The sequence below is a fragment of the Frankliniella occidentalis genome, unplaced genomic scaffold (assembly GCF_000697945.3).
Source record: "Frankliniella occidentalis isolate FOCC.00 unplaced genomic scaffold, Focc_3.1 Scaffold3, whole genome shotgun sequence".
NCBI lineage: Eukaryota > Metazoa > Arthropoda > Insecta > Thysanoptera > Thripidae > Frankliniella > Frankliniella occidentalis.
This window is the reverse complement of record NW_026267133.1, coordinates 1,030,387-1,049,673: the sequence shown is the minus strand read 5'-3', so window position 1 is coordinate 1,049,673 and position 19,287 is coordinate 1,030,387. Positions and strand designations below refer to the sequence as shown.

General features: G+C 44.5%; 4 protein-coding genes across 5 annotated transcripts; 2 read left to right on the top strand and 2 right to left on the bottom strand.

The window, feature by feature from the left end:
• The first annotated feature begins 1,697 nt into the window (after window positions 1–1,697).
• LOC113212726 (beta-1,4-galactosyltransferase 7) lies at window positions 1,698–3,534 on the top strand. Its single transcript, XM_026431527.2, has 5 exons — window positions 1,698–2,185; window positions 2,286–2,503; window positions 2,589–2,815; window positions 2,920–3,066; window positions 3,146–3,534. The coding sequence occupies exons 1-5, from the start codon at window positions 2,056–2,058 to the stop codon at window positions 3,492–3,494; spliced, it is 1,071 nt and encodes a 356-aa protein (XP_026287312.1). The 5' UTR covers window positions 1,698–2,055; the 3' UTR covers window positions 3,495–3,534.
• Window positions 3,515–9,298, bottom strand: LOC113212723 (uncharacterized). Its single transcript, XM_026431524.2, has 12 exons — window positions 9,130–9,298; window positions 8,573–8,718; window positions 8,300–8,432; window positions 8,081–8,223; window positions 7,857–7,974; window positions 7,495–7,674; window positions 7,221–7,384; window positions 6,285–7,134; window positions 5,937–6,203; window positions 5,711–5,854; window positions 5,367–5,538; window positions 3,515–5,274 (listed from the first exon to the last, which is right to left on the bottom strand). Exons 1-12 carry the CDS (start codon window positions 9,191–9,193, stop codon window positions 5,040–5,042), a joined length of 2,616 nt encoding a protein of 871 aa, XP_026287309.1. The 5' UTR covers window positions 9,194–9,298; the 3' UTR covers window positions 3,515–5,039.
• A 313-nt stretch (window positions 9,299–9,611) lies between these two features.
• LOC113212725 (sulfhydryl oxidase 2) lies at window positions 9,612–14,501 on the bottom strand. Of its 2 annotated transcripts, XM_026431526.2 has the most exons (3): window positions 13,965–14,499; window positions 11,704–13,183; window positions 9,612–10,668 (listed from the first exon to the last, which is right to left on the bottom strand). In XM_026431526.2, the coding sequence occupies exons 1-3, from the start codon at window positions 14,254–14,256 to the stop codon at window positions 10,623–10,625; spliced, it is 1,818 nt and encodes a 605-aa protein (XP_026287311.1). In that variant the 5' UTR covers window positions 14,257–14,499; the 3' UTR covers window positions 9,612–10,622. The 2 variants fall into 2 exon arrangements, with proteins under 2 accessions (XP_026287311.1, XP_026287310.1); XM_026431525.2 differs by having other exon boundaries at window positions 9,612–13,183; window positions 13,965–14,501.
• Window positions 14,502–15,726: 1,225 nt separating this feature from the next.
• LOC113212721 (phytanoyl-CoA dioxygenase domain-containing protein 1) lies at window positions 15,727–19,037 on the top strand. The gene is made up of 5 exons (XM_026431521.2): window positions 15,727–15,973; window positions 17,793–17,924; window positions 18,014–18,278; window positions 18,366–18,614; window positions 18,694–19,037. Exons 1-5 carry the CDS (start codon window positions 15,950–15,952, stop codon window positions 18,876–18,878), a joined length of 855 nt encoding a protein of 284 aa, XP_026287306.1. The 5' UTR covers window positions 15,727–15,949; the 3' UTR covers window positions 18,879–19,037.
• Window positions 19,038–19,287: the final 250 nt, after the last annotated feature.

Genomic DNA, 19,287 nt, shown 5'->3' with positions numbered 1-19,287 from the left:
CGGGAAGGTGAGGTGAGCGCGACGGGCCGACCGGCGGCGGGGCGCGGCGGGGTGCGGGGGCCCAGCCCAGACCGGCTTGGCTCGGGCGGTTGGCCCCAGGTCGGGACGCACAGCGTTGCCCCAACCACCGACGCACCGAGGCAAGGACGACGACGTTGGTGCGACGTGGCGCACCGGGCGCCCCGTCCGTCCGACCCGGGGCGTGGCGGGGCGAGGCAGGGTGAAGGCTGTGCGGTACCTGGAAGGGGCAGGCCGGCTCCCTCGCCGGGCGTGCCGGGCGGACGGGGCGGCCGTGTAGGCGCCCACACCGCGTCGTCGCGCCGCCATGCACCACGACGGCCGCGCCCCGCCGCCGGGACGGTCCGGGCAGACAGGCGGACGATCAGGTCGGGTCGGACGGGCGGACGTGCCACTGCTGGCGTCGTCTGTCCTTCCCCTTCCCCTCCTCCTGTGTCCTCCTCTCTCTCTTTCTCGGACCTCTTCACGTCTCGTTCAAAGCTGGCGTTCGGCCCAACCACACATCTGCCTCTCCAGTCGCTCTGGTAGTCCAAATGGAAATAATAGGCCGTCGTGCCTCTCTAGCCGGCGCCCGCAAATCACTTCATTACTAGAAATGGCTTTATGCGGGTCATTTTAATGTTTTGCTTTAGCATCCGAATCTCCAAATTCGAGTCTATCGTAGGCTGTCTATCAACACCCCTGACTATTTGGTAATTATGTAGTGGTCCTGTACTGTATGCACGAGAGTTGGCGAGTTGCCTACTCGTTGGGGCCGTAAAAACCCGCGAACGGTGTAGTTTTGCCGGGACAGCTAGTAGCGGCGATAGCAGTTTGGCCCATGAGGGCACTGTGTGGTCAAAACTGTGGTCTAGATCGTCGAAACTCGACCGTTTGTCGAAATTCATTTCATACGAGATACGGGAGGGGTGGTCGTCGTTGTGCCTCGTTGGAGCAAAGGCGTGTAGTAGTCCGCTAGTCCGCATGCACGAATTTGCCTATCGTGCCTATTGGCCCCGTGCGAATAGGCAACCCGTCTGCACATCTGTCTGCGGGCCAGTATACGCATTTGCTCCAACGGGGCACAGACAGCAATGTACTGGGCGCGCCCTGTTGGGCTGAGTAGACTTGTTTTTACACTGTCAAGGTCGAGTCACCTTTTTGGTGTGAACTAGCAGCTAGCCACTCTATAGTCTGAACCATAATGTGACGGTTAGGGGTAGAGAGAATCACAGTCTCTCTGGTTGAGGGTCCAGGCGAGGACAGGCGCGGTTTTATGGAGGCGAAGGGTGACCCCTCCCCCCCCCCCATCGGTCCAAATTGCTCTCTAGGAGGGTAGGTAGGCCAGGTACGCCTACAAAAACCTCTGAAAATAGGCAACCTGCAGTAAATCGCCTCCTCCCTCAGACGGGCTTAAAACCGCGCAGAAGGGCTCCTTGTCCAGGGAAGTCCATTCTACGAAAACGAACAGTGAGCTTTCTCCAAAATCTTCCAAGTGTGTGTGTTATTTGAAATCAAAGGAAGTTCTGGAGGACGATCGGAGAGCTCCCTGAAAACAATCGGAAACGACTTCTAAATCGACTGAAACAGGGTGAGGGGGGGGGGGAAGTGGGAGGTGGGAGGACGGAAGTGGAAGTGGAGCGTTCTCAGGGAGCTCTCCGATCGCCCTCCAGCCGCCAAAACAAATCTTTCTCTCAAATTTTCTATCGAAATTCTATGTTATGGCAACCCACCCATAACGCCTTTCAGTGTATCCTGGTTTATCCAAGCTCATTTAAACCTGGCGGGGCATGTGCGGCGGGTTGCATACTTCTATCGATCGTGCAAATAACATTCCACTTATCGCTTATCTGCAGCAGGACCGGACCGGCCTTTGTTTTCAATATGGCATCCTTTTGTTGTCGGTGTTTGATCGCTCACTTTATCTCATTTTGAATGAAATATTCATTGCTCGGGACATTAGAATGTCTTTCATTTTAAAAATAAGGTTAAAGCTTCTTCCCCTTATGTCGAAGAAATCTATGTTGCCGTAAACTCGCTCAACCCCTTAGTTCTATAATGTTCAACTTACCTAGCAGAAAGAAATTATTTCTTAAAATTCTCAATAGACCTGCTAAATTTTTTATCATGTGTATCTTTATATCACTGTTGTTTTGTTGTCTTATAGCATTATCACCAATGTCATCAGGTATTAAAATAAATACTCAACTATATTAAGCATAGTGTTGAATTTTTGACGTGAAGTTATCTGTATAACTCTATGAACCGTCACTCCTTCCCTTTTCCAGATGGTTGCCAATGTGACAACTTTAATCATGATTCAAACGTTAAACAAATACGATCAAGAACTGACCTTCATCAACCCTCTGTTGAGAAAGGTTTGCATAAACTTGCAGTTCTAGTGCCATATCGTGATCGATTTGAAGAGCTGTTGCAGTTCATACCTCATATGAACAAGTTTTTATCTCATCAAAATATAAATTTTAAAATTTATATCCTAAATCAGGTGAAGTGCCACTGTAAAAATATGGCTGCTTTACATATTGTAGTCTGTATGTCTTTAGAGTAATTATCTATTTAAACCTTTACAGGTTGATAATTACCGATTTAACCGAGCATCGCTAATAAATGTTGGGTTCTTAACATCACAAGCGGAATGTGATTATATTGCCATGCATGATGTCGACCTCCTACCGGTCAATCAGGAACTGTCATATAGATACCCTGTGAAACGGGGTCCATTTCACATAGCATCTCCAGAGTTGCATCCTCGTTACCATTACACTACATTTGTTGGGGGAATACTTTTAATTAGAAGGTAGGTCTTGCTTATAATCAATGGAGATAAAGGTTTGTTATTGTGTACACAGCACAATTGTTACTTTAAAGTTGCCCCAACTAACTATTTATTTGTTCCCACAGGGAAGATTTTCTGCTTGTTGATGGTATGAGTAATAAGTATTGGGGATGGGGCCTGGAGGACGATGAGTTTTATGTAAGACTGAAAGAAGCTGGCTTAAATGTGTCACGCCCAGTAAATATTTCAACTGGTTCAAACAATACATTTTTGTAAGTATGAGATTACACAATTGTCAATTTTGATGGCATGCCAAAATAAGGTGTTCTTATGAAGTTCTTGTTTTCCCAGACATGTTCATGACCGGCTGAAACGAAAACGTGACATGGCTAAATGTTTTAATCAAAAAGAAGTTACAAGGAGGCGTGATAAACAAACAGGGTTACATAATGTAAAATATAGTATTGAGGAGGAAAAAGAAATAACAGTTGATGGAGCACATGCTCATATTTTGAACATAAAACTAAGTTGCAGTAGAGAACTTACACCATGGTGCTCATGTGATGCTGAAAAAAGCATCCCAAAGCAATTAGAATCTCAAATTTCCAAGGGTGGGAAGAATTTAGAGAAATTAAACAGTGTTATTGTGCCAAATGTTAAAAAGACTGTTAAAAATGGAAATAGGAAAAGAAAAAAGTAAAAGAAAATAAAACCCAAGACTTGGTTCTTATAGAAATTGATTTATTGCTTTATGTACTTTCTTCATATTCTAATGAATATCAGATGTATATGAAACAAACAGGAATGGTTCTAAAATTCATACAAAAATGTTAAATGATTCATTGGGAATGTCAAACAATGGACGGAAGACATACTCCAAGTTAAAGTCATTGAAATATCACATCTAAAAACAAAAATAAAATAAAGAAATGCATACAGTAATTCATTGGTTAGCAGCACTGACCAAATGCATGCATAATAAGGCATTAGAAAGATGAATGCTATTATCTTGCGGTAATTGGACGGATTTTTTTCTTCTCCCTATTCTAAATATGAAATCTGGACGGTTTCGTTTAGACATTAAAAAGACGTAAAAAGACTACTACAAAAATGGCATATTGTCTGAGAAGACAGTTAAATACATATCATTGATTACACGTCAAAGTAGTGCAAGTACAAAGAAAAAAGAACAAAAAAACACTTACAGTAAATATCTACAGCTTACTCTGTATGGTCTTATATCTAATATGAATACTATACACAATGTAATAATTCATTAAAAATTTGATAGAAACTACCGGCACATACATCAAGACGCATGCACAATTCAATTTGAGATTACATTTTTATACTGGTATTTTCATAGTTGTAATCTTAAGGACAACAAATTACAATCAGGATCTTAACATCTTTAGATCTATGGTAAATAAAATTTCTTTGCCCAAATGTTATTATTTGCCATAATAACGATAACTAAGATAAAAGTACATTATACTCTTTGTAATGGATTTGATCTTGAACAAGTTGGGTAGTTGTCAGTCTTACAGCAGACATGAAATTACAAGAAGGCACTCATGGTAAATGTAACCTTGTTAGCACAAATCGGTCCGTATATTACTTTTGAGTGGGATCACAATATGCTGACCACACCTATAAGACATAGTGGGTAGAAAAAAATACATTGTGAGCAGGTTTTGCAAAGACAATAGGCCGAAGGGAAGTCTTTCTTGCCCTAAAGAGTTGTCATTTGCGTCAAATGACAGCCGGTACTACGGGCTCAGTTAGTGCATAATCCCGCTTAAAGTGTCTTTAGCGGGATTACTTTACAGGGTTCATACAAACAACGTTAAACCTTCATGGAACGTTATAACAGTAGAACAAGGCAATATGGGTTGGGTTAATAGAAAGGTATTGTGCAAATTTACATTAAAATGTGCAGAAAATATTCTCGAAAAGTTCACACACATCACTTATTTTCAATTCTGATTGCAGCAATAAAAAATATTGCCACCATCTGCAAAACTCAAAGCACAGTGGTTTTGTTTTTATAAATAGAGCATATTAAGTATGGAGAAAATAGTCTCTCTATGGTCAGTTAGTTTCATAGAAATAAGAGTAATTTCCACTAGTAAATGAGATCCAAGATTTAAAACAAACAAAATAGAAAGATAGAAAATTTGACCAAATTGAAATTGGACCAAAACACATGTGATTCCCACTGCACATACAGTGTAATAAACCCACTTCAGTAAGAGTGACTAAAAATCAAAGCTAAAGCCATACTTAAAATAATAGAAACCGTATGGGATGTGATGCTCTTTGCTCCAGCATGGCAGTCAACAATTCTTCGTGCTCTTAAAAAGTCTTTCCCCACATAGGATGCATAATGGCGTTGAGAGTAATTTAAAACAAGAAGTTGCTGAGTAGCATCTTGGAAGATGAGGTCAGAGTAGGGAGGTTGAGAGTAAAACATGCTAAAGCTAAAAGAAAGGTTAAACACAAAGTTAAAAACAAGTTAAACACAAAATTTCAGTATCATACTTTCTTAGCCAACTGGCAAATAAAGTCTTACCTGAATTCATCAGTGTCCCTTCGCCCGTAAAATTGCTGTGCATAAACGAAAAGATTTATGAAAGCGTTAACTTCAGTTTCATTGTAACCTTCTCCTCCTCGAGTTACAATAGCATTAGCCTTTGCCTTTCCTAAATTGCATTTTTTGTAGTCTTGAGTATTCATGCGCCGACCTACAACATGAAGTGAAGGATGGGAAAATAATAAAGAGACATAATAAGAGATAAAAATAAATATATGAAGATATAAAAAACATGTATCTAGTTCATAAAACCTGAAAAATTGCTCTGTTCAAAAAGGACTGCCATTAATTAATACGTAACATACTTAATCATGTAGTCTTACCGTCTGGGCACAGAAGTTCGAAATCTCCACTCAGGGCATTACGTGCCCACCATTCGTCTCGCTTTCCATCACTCACTTCAGCCACAGTTGTGTGCTTGACAAACGCCACATCACCTCCACCCTCCACTAAACATCTCAGAGCACCTGTAAATTGACCAAATCAGCTGGTAAAGGCAAATCCAGATGGAAGTTGAGACATACCAATGGTTGACCAAACCAAATTTACCAGTGTAGCCATAGAAATCTTCAGATGCGTCTCTCCTGCAGTAACTAGAACTTGTTCCATGGCAAAGGTCACACATATTGTCATAGGGCACACCTGTGTTGTATTCATTGGATAGTGCGCCTGGAATACAACTCTTTCCAAAGTACTCTGCTGCAGTGCGCACTGAGTCACAGCCATAGCTCCTAATCCAGCTATTGGACATGAGATAAGCCATTGGAACAACCCACCCTGCAGCAGTATTCATTCCAGTGTGACAGGTGTATTTTCCTGGAAAGTCAGGATATATATTCTAATTATAATGGTATTCATATAACTTTCAAAGAACTAATGGAACAAGAAGTCAAATACCTTTCAGGAATGTCAGCTCAGTTGTGGGATCTTGCTCCTTTGCAACAGCAACAACATAATAATCTGGTAGTCCCAAATTATAAACTTCGGCGATAAATGGAATTAGATCAAACCTAACACCACCAGTATAAACATCACTTGCATCCAAAACAGTGACATCTGCTGTGCCAGAACGTATTTGTTCCATACAATGAATATGGCTGTGACCTTTGACACAAACCATTTCAGGCTTCAGGAGCTGAGCTTTAAGAGCTGTTCTCATTTTAATACATTTGTCCATTTCTGGCTTGGAAGTAACACACAAAGACATTCGGTTCACAGGACACTGACGGACACCCAATATTTGCTTTAAAGCAGGGCCAAGGTACACTTCATAATTTTGATGGGATTCATCAAGGGGGAGAAGATCTTCAACATTATCATTAAGGAGCAGGTTGTGGCGAATGCCATATCGAGGCGCAGAAGAAAATAATTCAAATGATTCATGAGGAGCAGGAGGACGGTATGCTTCTTCAGCAGGTCCATTATAGAAGGGGTCATTTGGGTCATAGCTGGTCTGTCGAGGAGGGAATGCAGGAACTTGCCTCTTCATTTGTTGCTTGTCCGTATCTCGTTTGATTGGGCGGCGAGGGTCGTAGTTGCCAGGTGGGGGAACATTGGGATTGAAAGGACGGTATGGATCTGGTGCAAAACCTGGAGAGGGTGGTAATGATGGGGGCCCTGTTTGGTTAAATCGATTTGCATAGAAGGGATCACTGTTGAAGTCACGGTTAGCAGGATTATTGAATGGATCTTGTGGGTTGAATGGTATAGTAGAATTAATTCTTCTTCCATACAGCTGAACAATCCTCTGCAAAAGAAAATACAATTACATCTAGCAATTAATAATACAAGTCACAAGAAAACAAAATATTAGCTGTTGTGACAATAGAATACCTGTAAAAAGTCTTGATACAATCTTCTCACATCTGGTGATTTAGCACTGGTTGTAACAATAGCATGAGATTGAACAGGTCCCCAATTGCAAGAACGGAAGTCATCTATCGGTCTTCTTGATCCATCAACACATAACAACTCAAAATTGTCTTTTTTAACTCCAGCTATATTTTATCAAGAGGAAAATATAAATATCAGACTGAATGTTTCTTAACTTGGACAACTTTTCTCCCAAGTACCAGATAGTAATCTATTTGACAAAGAAAAGACTTACGAAAGTCAACATTTGAAGTAGTCATCTCAGCAACTGTAGTATGCTTAACGAAAGCAATATCACCCTTTTCCACAAGGCATCGAAATGCACCTTCAAAGCCAGCGTAGGGATCATGGCTTGTGCATTTCCCACCAGGCACCTTGCCCGTACACAGTTCACATAGACGATCAGAGTTATCACCTAGTAAGGAAAACATAATCAGCAACTTCCATAATATTGTTAAGTAATACCATTCTCACCTGAATATAAAAACCCCTTTTCCCCCCTATAAATTCCTCTCCTATGTGGGAGGGTTTTGGGGAACGGGTCTTACAATCAGGTGAATAGATTACTTTCTAGCATGTCAAACACAGGAATCATACCTATGGGATTGTACTTGTCAATTAGAGAGTTAACAGCACAGCTTGGGCCAAAAAAGTTGATAGTTGATTTGACATGATTGTTACAGTCTATAACTTGCATGCCACCATACTGCATCATCTGGAAACAACACATAGCATTGATATAAAATATAATGTTCTCAACAGAACTGACGAGTAAATTTAGTTCATTAGCCCAAGAAAAAACTACTAAGGGATATACTTACAGTGTACACGGGCAACACCCACCCTGCTTGAGTGCCTACACCACCAAAGCATGCCCGCTTCCCCCTTAAATGTGATAGATGGCCCACATCCAAAAGTGACCCACGTTTCACCACAGCAACTGCATAGTAGAACTTTTGACCACCTGTAAAACAGATGCTTAGAAATAAATTTTATGGCTCATTTAAAAAATACATCAAATTTGATTTAATATTGCAGACCTGTGAGGCGTTCTTGCATGATAGGCACCAAACTGTGATAACGCCCTCCAACAAAAACTTCACCAGCATCAACCAAAGTAATAGAAGCCTTTTCTTCATCCAGCATTGTCATACATTCATCAATGTTAAATGCCTGTAAACAAATGGTAAACAATAACAATTAAGACAGAGTTTGTAAAAAAATTTGATGGTTGTAGTTTAAGTTAAATGCATAGTGATGCCAATCCTCAAAAAAATGAAATGTCAAGTAAACAAAAATTAAGAAGCTCATACCTGTTTACACTGTATTTGCATAAAATAATCCCTAAAATCATGATAGTCTCTTTCTACAACCATGGCCAGGTGTTGACACTTTCTTTGTTCTTCTTTACTCGTTGTACACCAAGACATAACATTTTCACGTTCTATGCTATTGGAATCTGAAAGTTGATTTTAAATTTTTACAATGCAGCATTTTGTTGAAATTTATAAAAAAATAGCGAGAGTAAAGACTGAAAGGGTAATGGGCTTATTCTACAAAATAGAGATTATACAATTGACTAAAATGATTATTAAGCTGTGGTAAACAGAAATAACTACATAACCAAGGTGAAGTCAACAGGTGACAGTGACTGAATTAAAAGTGTGAAATAAAACCAGAATTTAAGAGAGACGGAAGAAAACTGGAGCTGTGAGAAGGTGAGAATTGAAATCCAGCGAGTTACAAGTCACAAAATGAGAATGTAAGTTTCAAAAGTTACCATGGCCAAGCCCTTTCAGCCCAAAAGCGTCACGTCGTGGAATGCGATAGTTAATACGAAATCTATCATAATCAATTGACAAATACTTACAACTAGAACATAGGCAAATTCCGTTGATAAAAATTAAACCTAACAATTGTATTAACTTAGTCATTTTTCCTTTCAAAACTGAACGCTGTCACGTTCATAACAAATAAGGTTGTCTGTCGTTGACGCCGCCCATCCCAACTCACGGCTTGCTTGACTTTGACTTGAGGTGTGGTGGTGAGAGAGAGAGGGACGAGAGAGAGTTATTTAGGAGGCAGTGCATTGGGAGGGAAATGCGAAACAGGCGAAACGAACTCAAGTGCAAGTACAGAGTTCAGTATTATGTAAATAGTCTTATCATTAGTTCGGGTATGATGTGATAATTTAAATAATTTTATAAGTACACGAAGATGGGGCTAAAGAGTTTTTAATCCTGTGAATATGTCAAAGAGAGCGTCAAATGAGAACAACTGAACTGATACTGTGTGTTGAAAACAGAGATTGAGGGAAGAAGAAAGTTAAGGGGAAAAAATGCATTTAACAACTTAGATCCATGAATATTTTAATACTATTTTGCTATGATCAAAGGTATCAATTGTGATGATTCCACCCAAAGGGGATAGACGTGATGTAACATTTCTAAGAAAAATATTTGTTTGACAAACACAAATTCTCTTTCTAATTTGTAACAAAGATAAAAACAATATAGTATTTACACTGTATAAATGCAAGAGTCAGCACATGACTACATAAATCACAATTTGTGAGAAAAATCTTTACAATACATATTGGGCTAAAGCTAGACATCAATTTTCAATTTACATGTATAAAACATAAAAACACATCATAGTGCATGAGAAAGATATACACAGAAAAATTAAAATTAGGATATCATTTAACACAAAAATCCATGAATTAAAATTCTTAAAACACAGAGACACGCAAATTGACTATAAATCAAGTCAAAAATGAGAGAAGACTTTCAAATTACTAATAATGCTGAATTTGTGATAAACTTCTACCTAGCAATAGCACATTCACAACACTTAGTTGTATCACAGAAATGTTTATAACTCACAGCACGTGGAAGGGAGAAAAAAAGCTTCTTTGGCCTCTTAACAATACATAGTTGTCAATGAAGGGCAAAAACAAAATATACAAATCTGACAACTGAACCAAGATACAAAGACTTCAGAGAATAACCCCAAGAGACTTATTTTATCCATTCATCCCTGAGGTACTGTATGTAGGATATGATATGTCTCAACCAAAGAGAAGAAATGGTTCCATAATAATGGACAGAGGAATAAAGTTAAGTTGCCATAACAGCACTGTGCAATATTTGATGGACAATATTACCGCTTACTAACATAAAACATTGTAAAAATAGTAGTAAAATTAAAAATTCTCAAAATGTTTTGGACATTATGTAGACATACAAAGATGGGTGAAGCAGAAGGCATAAACACATGCTAATTCGGTGTATTTTACGACAGGCATAGTAGATGAAGAAGATGCCACTGGTAATAGTTCCTGATGAAGACACTTCACTTGACTCAAAGCCAATATTGGCCAAGAATGAGAGATACCCACGGCACTAGTCTGTACAAAATAAAACCAGTCATTAGAAATCACAATCTGGAAATCAGAAAACCAACAATTAATATTAATCACTGTTGACATCATAGTAACCCCCTCACTTCTGTATTGCCATTTTGCTCTCACAAAACAATGTGACTAGCCAATTACTTCACTAACAAACTTATCTATGAGTGTATAATGGCAGAGTTCACTGAATTAAGTACACGATAAGGGTAAACGTAATGTAAGAGTAAAAGTAGAGCAATTACTTAACACAAACGTATTTGCTTTGTAGAGAAATTTGATTGGTAAAAATAAAGGAGTATTGGGAAAATATGCTACTGATAAGAACTGAACACTGACACACCAACATGTTTAAAACTACAAGTGGGAACAATGAAACGGGCTTAAACATATTTAAGTCTTAAGAGAATCACTGGAATGAGTGGTCAAATGAAAACAAATGCATCAAAATCACTGAACATAAAATACAATACTAAACTCTTGTACACTAAGATTAAAGTCCATCAAACTTCATGAATAAAAATAAAACATCCCTTTGAAGTAATGACACAAATCTAGTAGTGGTACTTGTAAATTAAGAAACTTACTAAGCGAATCTTAGTAAGTAACTCATGAGCTCTTGATATCTATAATAAGCCTGGTAAAAAATTATTTTCTTATCCTTGAATTGTATTTTTATAAGCATTAGTGACCACATATGACCTTAAAATATCTGCAATCCAAGCAATCTCAAATCAAAGCTTCTACGTAGTTTGGAAAAAAATAATGATCTATTGTTGTTTGAGTATATGGGCATACAATATCTAGAGGAGTTGAAAAGTATTCATCGGTAGATTTTTCAAAATCCCATTAATTTGTTTCCTACATTTCATTCCCCTTAAGTTCTCTTACCTTTGCTGGAATTTAAATTAAACCTATACCTTACCAAACATATCATGAACATAAATTTTTTTATGGTAAGTACGAGGCAACAAAAATTTTAGACACACAAGAGCAATTATAGCAATGGATGCTGCACACAATAATACGTACAGACTCATGTCGAGTGCACTCATTTCCGAACCAGCCGAAAGTGCTTGTTTGTTAGGCCTGTACATGGAGTTTGATCCGGCAGCTCCTATGACGCTGAGAGATTCATGGCTGTATATAGATTCCAAGTATTGAAGGACCTGATGCTTGACCCATGCTCCATTATCACGACATCCAGAGCAACGATCCACAGAGGGAAACTGAATCTTGGGGAAAGCTGGATCTTCAGTTGCATCACCAGCAAGTCTTTTATTTACTGTATTGTGAGCCTCCCAAAGCCATAAGACACTGTCCTTGTGGGATGTCACATCTGAAAACATTGTCTCAGAGGCCATTTCCTGGAAATGTTTGGAGCATTCTGAACAACCAAAGAAATGGGTAACATACCCCAAAATGGCCTCAAGCACCTCTCTTGGTTGTCCACTACTAGCCGAATTCAGAGCATCAACAGTTAACACATGAAATGTAGTCCAAAGACTACAAGGATATCCACGGAAATTGGGTTGACTTCCATGGCACCCCAAAAAATCTTTACGTTCTGTCCACACTGGCGCCGCCAGCTTGGCCTCTTCTTCAAGAAGGAATTTTTTCCATTCCTCTCCTGAGATGTCCTTAGAAGTTTCCACTTTGCTACAAAGCGCATTCAATAAGGATAGCCCAGATGTTGATAAGGGGAAATGGCGCCGAATAATGACAAGAAAGTTGCGAAGGGCATTCAACACTGGACCAGTCATTTGCTTTCTTGAGCCTACTTCATGCCGTAGAGAAAAGCGCAAGGCATGTTCGAGGTCAGCTAGGAAGGCAATATCGCCTTTATGAGACATGAGCTGTTTAACCTGCTTTTGTAGTTCATTGTCATCATATGCAGTAGCAGGCATTTTAACCAATTCTTCTTCAGTATCTTCTATTTCAGGCATTTCAATATGCTTCGTTTTTAAGAACGCTTGCAAGGCTATGCTAAGACCATTATGAGAGGTATCTTGTGTGTACAGCAGTTCTCCGGTATCTTTTCCTCGTTCAATAACAACGATGGATGGCTGAGTAGATACCTGCAGCAGTTTGGAAAGAACCTCATTCTCAGCTGAGACTGTTCGTGTTTGAATGCTTGGTATCTGACTGAAGTCCAAAACCAAGTCAGCTCCCACTTCATTTTTCTTATCCTTAAATATCAATATTGAGTACAATACAGAACTTGGGACATCCTTCCACAAGTTGTGTAAATCTGAGCTACGATAAGGCGTGATGTTGGGCCATGAACTGCCCCTTCCTTCCAGCTGTTCTTTCTCAAGTATTTCTGCCAATGTGCGACGCATTTCAGGTGCATCTCTGCCCTTTTCAATTTCTTTTCCAATATCACCTTTCTGATGATGAGCAGTGAAAAATTTAACAAATGGGTAATGCATTATTTCATAATCTCTGCACAGTGGGGTGTTGGCCTCAACAACACAATCTACAACTCCTATGCGCACTGCTGACTTCCAGCCTGTAACAAGGATAGAAAAATGTTAGCAAGGAAACAAATAGTCAAGTCTATGTGATTTATTGATAATGATAAAATTGGTACGAGGAAAGTTGCCAATTTTTATGATATGAACCACTGTTACACTATGTACAAGCAATCATGAAACACTTTTTAAAGTTTAATCACAAAGGCTAAATCGCTGCCTAGTACTCTGATCGCAAATATAACCAGCCCTCAGACTTCATCCAAATGGTGTGAGTCTTTATTACCTCAAGTTATAGGGATTTAATAGACCTTTTATCCAAACGATGTGGCAACGCCGCACGCTGATAGTTTCCAGCGACAAACTCTTAATTGTGATCAAAATTCAAAAGTCTGGCCACGGTGTTTGGTTTTTGTGACTACTCCGCGTCAAACACCGTGGCCAGAATTTTGAATTTTGATCACAGTGAAGAGGTTGTCGCCGGACAAAAATAGCGGTATTTGGGCGACTGTACGAATAACCGCTTTGGATAAAACGTCTATTCTAAACACTATGGCAGGTATTTTGCTTGTCTCAAAATATTCAGGCATATTTTGAAAACAGAGTGGCAATTGATGCTAACATTCATAATTTGTACTGAATGAATGCCAGCATTCCCATTGGATGACTTATTTAATTAATAATTCAACATAGTTGTGGTCTTAAAAAACGTAACTTTATCAGAACTAATGAAAGCTTTAAGACAAGTGAAAACAAATTATCTATGCAGACATGTACTTCCTTAGTATAGCTACTAGATATGAGAGTAACTCGTCTTACCTGCTACCAAGGCAGCAAATTCCTTCCATATTGGCGCATATCGTTGACAATGACCACACCAGGTGTTATAAAATTCCACAAGCCAAGCCACATCTGAATTCAGAACTGTGCTCTCAAAGGTTGTCACATTTAATATAGCAACCTTGTCGGAGCGGCTGTATAGCCCGTCACTTGCAATGACATCAGACATGGATTTGGCTCTGTCCACATTGGCCCCAGAACTGACATGACAGCTGAGCAAGCAGCTGAGTGTCAAAGCAAAGCACCAAGAGAGACAAGGAGGTAACCTCATCTTGAAATCAGCCTTTACATGCACCAAATTAACAGAAGCAAGAGAGCTTTGACATTGTCCAACCCAGACGAATGCTGGACTCCAGGCACACTGTTGGTAGTTAAGCCTCCACTTGATGGGATGGACCTTCAAATCTCCAGACCTTCCGGCCTCTACACGTCACAACCAACAACGAAACTAAACATCGGACAAGTCAGCAGAGAACATCGGACGTCCGAGCCGAGAGCCGAGCCGAGCCGACTCGACAGGGTCCGGCATCTGTTTTGTTGTGGTCAGTTCAATACGCAGGTTAAGCAACACTCAGCAAGAAAAGCATTACCTAAAAAAAGAAAATGAAAAGGATTTAAAATGTTTAATTGAGCTATTCAAAATACAGATTTAAATTTGAAGGACGTAATTTCTTTTCTTAAATCTTGCTCCAAATCAGAAGAAGGCAATTTTAGGATATTTATTTTGTTTGTGTTTTGTGGCAGTTTCGGCAACGTCAAATGAGTTAAAACCCGCGGCGCCACCCGCGGTTAAACTGCCGCACGGTGCACCGATCCGCCGACTCGACTCGACTTCTTCAAGTTTGAGAGAGAGAGAACCGAACGACTTAATGAGCACCTCTCTTGGAAACCGCCAAAACGCCCTCGGAGGAGGCTCTACACTCGCGGCGGTTTTCGCAGCGCTTTCCATGGCGCCTGCAGTGCACTGGGTAGGCTAACCCGCCAAGCAGCCGTGTGGAGTCGGCGGCCCACTCGCCCCCCTAGCGGAGCACACACTCACTCACACTCACACACACACACACACCACCCCTACCACTCACCACCTCTCACCATTAGACATCTTCTCGAGACTTTCACAAAAATTCCTCTCTTTTGCTGCTTTTGGTGAAAATTTGACGAAATTTTCCGATTTTTTTCGAAAATATAGGTCCTATTGCATGATGAATTCCAATATACTTATTTTTTGACCTACCAGTGGTATAAGAAAGCATTACCTGCCATTTAAAATGTCTTCAAACGATTTCTAACGTAATTTCAATTTTCACTAAATTACCTAAAATTAGCGAAATGTTTTACAGTGTCCCGCAAAAATGCCAATGCGGGGATTCTTGGGGATTTTTGATATGTTGTTAGGGAAGGTCCAATGAGTCGAAAACCGTTTTCAGAATGCGTGAGCGATTTTGTTTGGGGTTTGGGCGGTTTTTTACCTATCTTTCCTGGACTAGTATGTAGACGACTAGGTGGACGGAAGGGACTTCTGGCGCACAACGCCTACTACAGTTCTGCACATGGACTTTGGATAATAAGTTGTTTTGTAAATGCAGCTAGTAGCACAGACCATCCCTACGCCGTACAAATGTTAGATGCTGATCCCGATTCCGTGTCGAATGCGGATGCGGAGCAGCAGCGCGTCAAGTGTGTTGCTGCTGGCGGCAGCTGGCGGGGAAGGCGCATCTCTCTTCGGTCCTTCTTTCGGTGGCGGGCGAGCGGCCCCCGCCCAGCCCATGCGGCCCGCTCGGCTTGGGTCGCGCGGCTCGGCTCGGGTCTAGCACGTCCACGTCAGTCCAATCCCAACCGGCCGTCGGGTCGGCAGCATCGCATCGGGCCAGCGAGGGAAAACACTTGGTCGACGCCCAGAGCGCACGCGAAAGGAAGGCGCACAGAGCGGCGGAACTTAGTGTGCGTGTGACAAGACCCGGCCCACCATGCGCGGCGGAATCAAGGAACAGGTGAAGTACCCTCAGTGAGTTTCGGACGCTCATGCTGCATCTTCCGGAAAGGTTGAAGCCATAACATGATAAAGTCGTCATTCTGTTGATTTTGCTGAAAGGGTTCGGTGGCGCGTAGCGCGCGCGCGCGTGTGTGTGTGTGTGTGTGTGTGGAGAGGTGGGGGTGGGGTGGGGGGTGATACGCAATTCCCCACATGTCAGGCATGGAATAGGAAGTAAAGTGGGTAGGAACGGGGGGCATATGCGCGATAATTTCTGCCCCGCCGCGCTTCGCTGCGCCGCGCCAGACGCCGCCGTGCGCCGTGCCCGTGTATGGTCTGGACCAGAGTCTGGACTCGCGGGGCCGACGCTGACTGGGCCAAAGCCGGCCAGGCTCCCAAGGGCGCAGCTTCAGCGCTGTCGCCGACTCGGTCCCAAGTAAAACACAGAGAGGTCGCCAAAACGTCATATGCGTCTGTTTTTCGGTTCGCGCCGACGGCGACCCCGCTCTGCGCACCAACACGACGCCTCCTCGGCTCGGGTTCAGGGAACGGATCTCGTCTCGTCCTCATGCTGTTGTCTTTTCATCACGGCTTTTACGCGGCTGGGGCGACCGACCTGCTCCTCTCACACGATGTGTGTGGCCCCTGTCAACAGAGCGCGATAAAGGGAGATAGCTCGGTGGACGCCCCCCCCCCCTTATCTCTCTCTCTGTCTGCTGGACCCTCCCCTCCCCCGCGGCACGCCGCCCGTGCGCCCTCCGAGCGGCGTGCCGCGGGTGCGCTGGACGGTGGCTCATCGCTATGATGAGCTTTGGGGTATAAAAAGATCGCCGCGACAGTGCCAGTGCTAACGGGGCGGGCCGCGGCGGGGCGGCGCGGGCTACCGCGGGCGGAGGCGTCACCGGCGCGGTCGCACGGCCGCGGGGCGGCCGCGGGCCGAGTCCCAGGCCAGGCTCCGCCACGGTCAAGGTGGGCAGAATGTGTCGTGTCACCTGTCGCTGGACAGTCGCCAGCCGCAGCCGCAGTCGGGCGAGCTGCAGCAGTGCGAGCGGTGCCCAGTTCCGCGACGCGTGACCCGAGCTTATTTGGCGCAAGTCGAGATGTAAACGCTCTTCTTAAGCGCGGGGCGAGGGGCGTGCGGGTAAGGGGCCAGAGAGTGACTCACGCCGCAGAAATTCGTTAAAGAAGGCGTGTTTGGCTTCTCTGTCATCAAAGTCGATACACCACTCCAGAGTGGAACTGAAGCACCATATCGTGCATTCGATTCAATAATGAAGTTTCAGTACCAAGAAGGATGCATGGTTTCGGGCACAGAACAGACGCACACGGATAGACGGACAGACTGTGCATGAGCAAGGGAGCATATTTCTCATACCGTGACGACAGCGGTCCGCGGGGCGCTGCGAGTCGTACGCAGCGCGAGTCCCGCGCGAGCCAGAGCTGCTGCGCCGCCACACCACACCACCGCCGCAGCCAGGCGTCACGCCAGCGGGCCAGCGGGCCGCAGCGCGGGGTGAGCGAGTGGCCAAGTATTTCGGTTCGTCGGCTCATCGCATCGCGCTCTAGCTTGGTGAGAGGATGTAGGAAAGGGTAGAGAGAGGGGGGGTGGGGGTGGGGGTGAGGCGGAGGGACCCCGCAGGAACCCCCGTAGAAGTTTGACGCCTATCTCGCGTCGATTATACACGGTGCGGTCTGGCCAACACTTAGCGGCGGGAATATAAAAATAGAGTGCAGTAGCCGTACATTACCCGGCCGCCCTGCTGCACGCTGGCGCATCCTCAACTCGCAGCCTGCTGTGCTGATGTGCGTTCGTTCTCTTCTCCCCCCCCCCCCCACAGTTTGACCGCGACGGCTACGTGGTCCTGGACGACTTCCTCACCCCCGCCGAGACGGAGGCCCTGCGCGCCGCGGGAGACAGCCTCGCCAGGAACGTGCCGCAGGAAGAGAGGAGATCTGTGTTCGCGGACCAGGTAGGTATGCCCCGCAGGGAATGCAGACAAGCAATAAAAACGAGACCTTGGTGGTTGGTGGCTGATTTGATTGATTTGATTGTGCACAGGGTCGCGATGAGTACTTCCTCAACTCTGGCGACAAAGTGGCCTACTTCTACGAGAAGGGTGCGCTGGCCGAGGACGGCACGCTGCTCGTCGAGCCGCACCTGGCCCTCAACAAGGTCGGCCACGCCCTGCACGAGAAGGTGGAGCCCTTCCGGGACGTGACCAACAGCGAGCGCGTCAAGGATGTCTGCCGGGCCTTGGGGCTGGACACCCCCGCCGTGGCGCAGAGCATGTACATCTACAAGAACCCCGGTGTCGGCGGGGAGGGTGAGTAAGGGACGGCGGCGGGTCGGCGACACAAGGCCGCGTCCCGCCCGCCGTGGTCGTGACCGTCGTCGTGCTGGTTGCCCACAGTGACGCCTCACCAGGACGCCAGCTACCTGTACATGGACCCCCCGGACGCGCTGCTGGGCCTCTGGATCCCGCTCGACGACGCGACCCTGGAGAACGGCTGCCTCTGGTTCATTCCCGGGTCACACAAGGGCGGCGTGCACACGCGCTTCATCCGCAACCCGAACGAGGACTCCAAGGACCTGCTCATCTACGACAGGCCGCAGCCCACCTATCAGAGAAACAACTTCGTCCCCGTCCCCGTGCCCAAGGGTGAGTCTCGCCGACGCCTCTGTGTTTGTGCCTCCGCTGCGCGGGGCCGTCCCCTCACCCCTATCTGTTCTGCCGACAGGCTCCCTCGTTCTGATCCACGGGCTGGTGGTGCACCAGAGCGACAGGAACAAGTCCGACAAGTCCAGGCACGCCTACACCTTCCACGTCGTGGACCTGGTCCGGGGCAGCTACGCGGAGGACAACTGGCTGCAGCCCACCGACGACGCGCCCTTCTCCGTGCTGTACAGCAAGAGCTGGGTGTGAGCGCCCCGCTCGGACTGAATGGTGGGAGGAGGCCACCGGCGTGTATAAATATTATTGTGCCGACTTTAAAGTTTCGACTGCATATCTTCTGTGATAATGATTGTGAATGTAACTCGCGCGCGTAGTTTCCAGAAATACAGTTTCGCGGTTTTCAGTAAAGTCGTTGTAGTTGTTGTGCTCTTATTCTCGTCCGTCTGCCCGGAAGTCTCGTGCGGGCGATGCCTCCTCGAGGCGGTGGAAGTAAACAAGTCTGCCGTGCCCGGGGCCCTGCCTGGGCTTGGGGCCTGGGAGCGCCCGCGAGGTCGGCCACCCATCGCGCTCCGCGGTGAGGCGGGCGGGCGGGGCGAGCCGACCCGGGGCTTCTTCCTGCCGCCCGCGCTGCCGCCGTGCTGCAGCTCGGGCGGCTCCT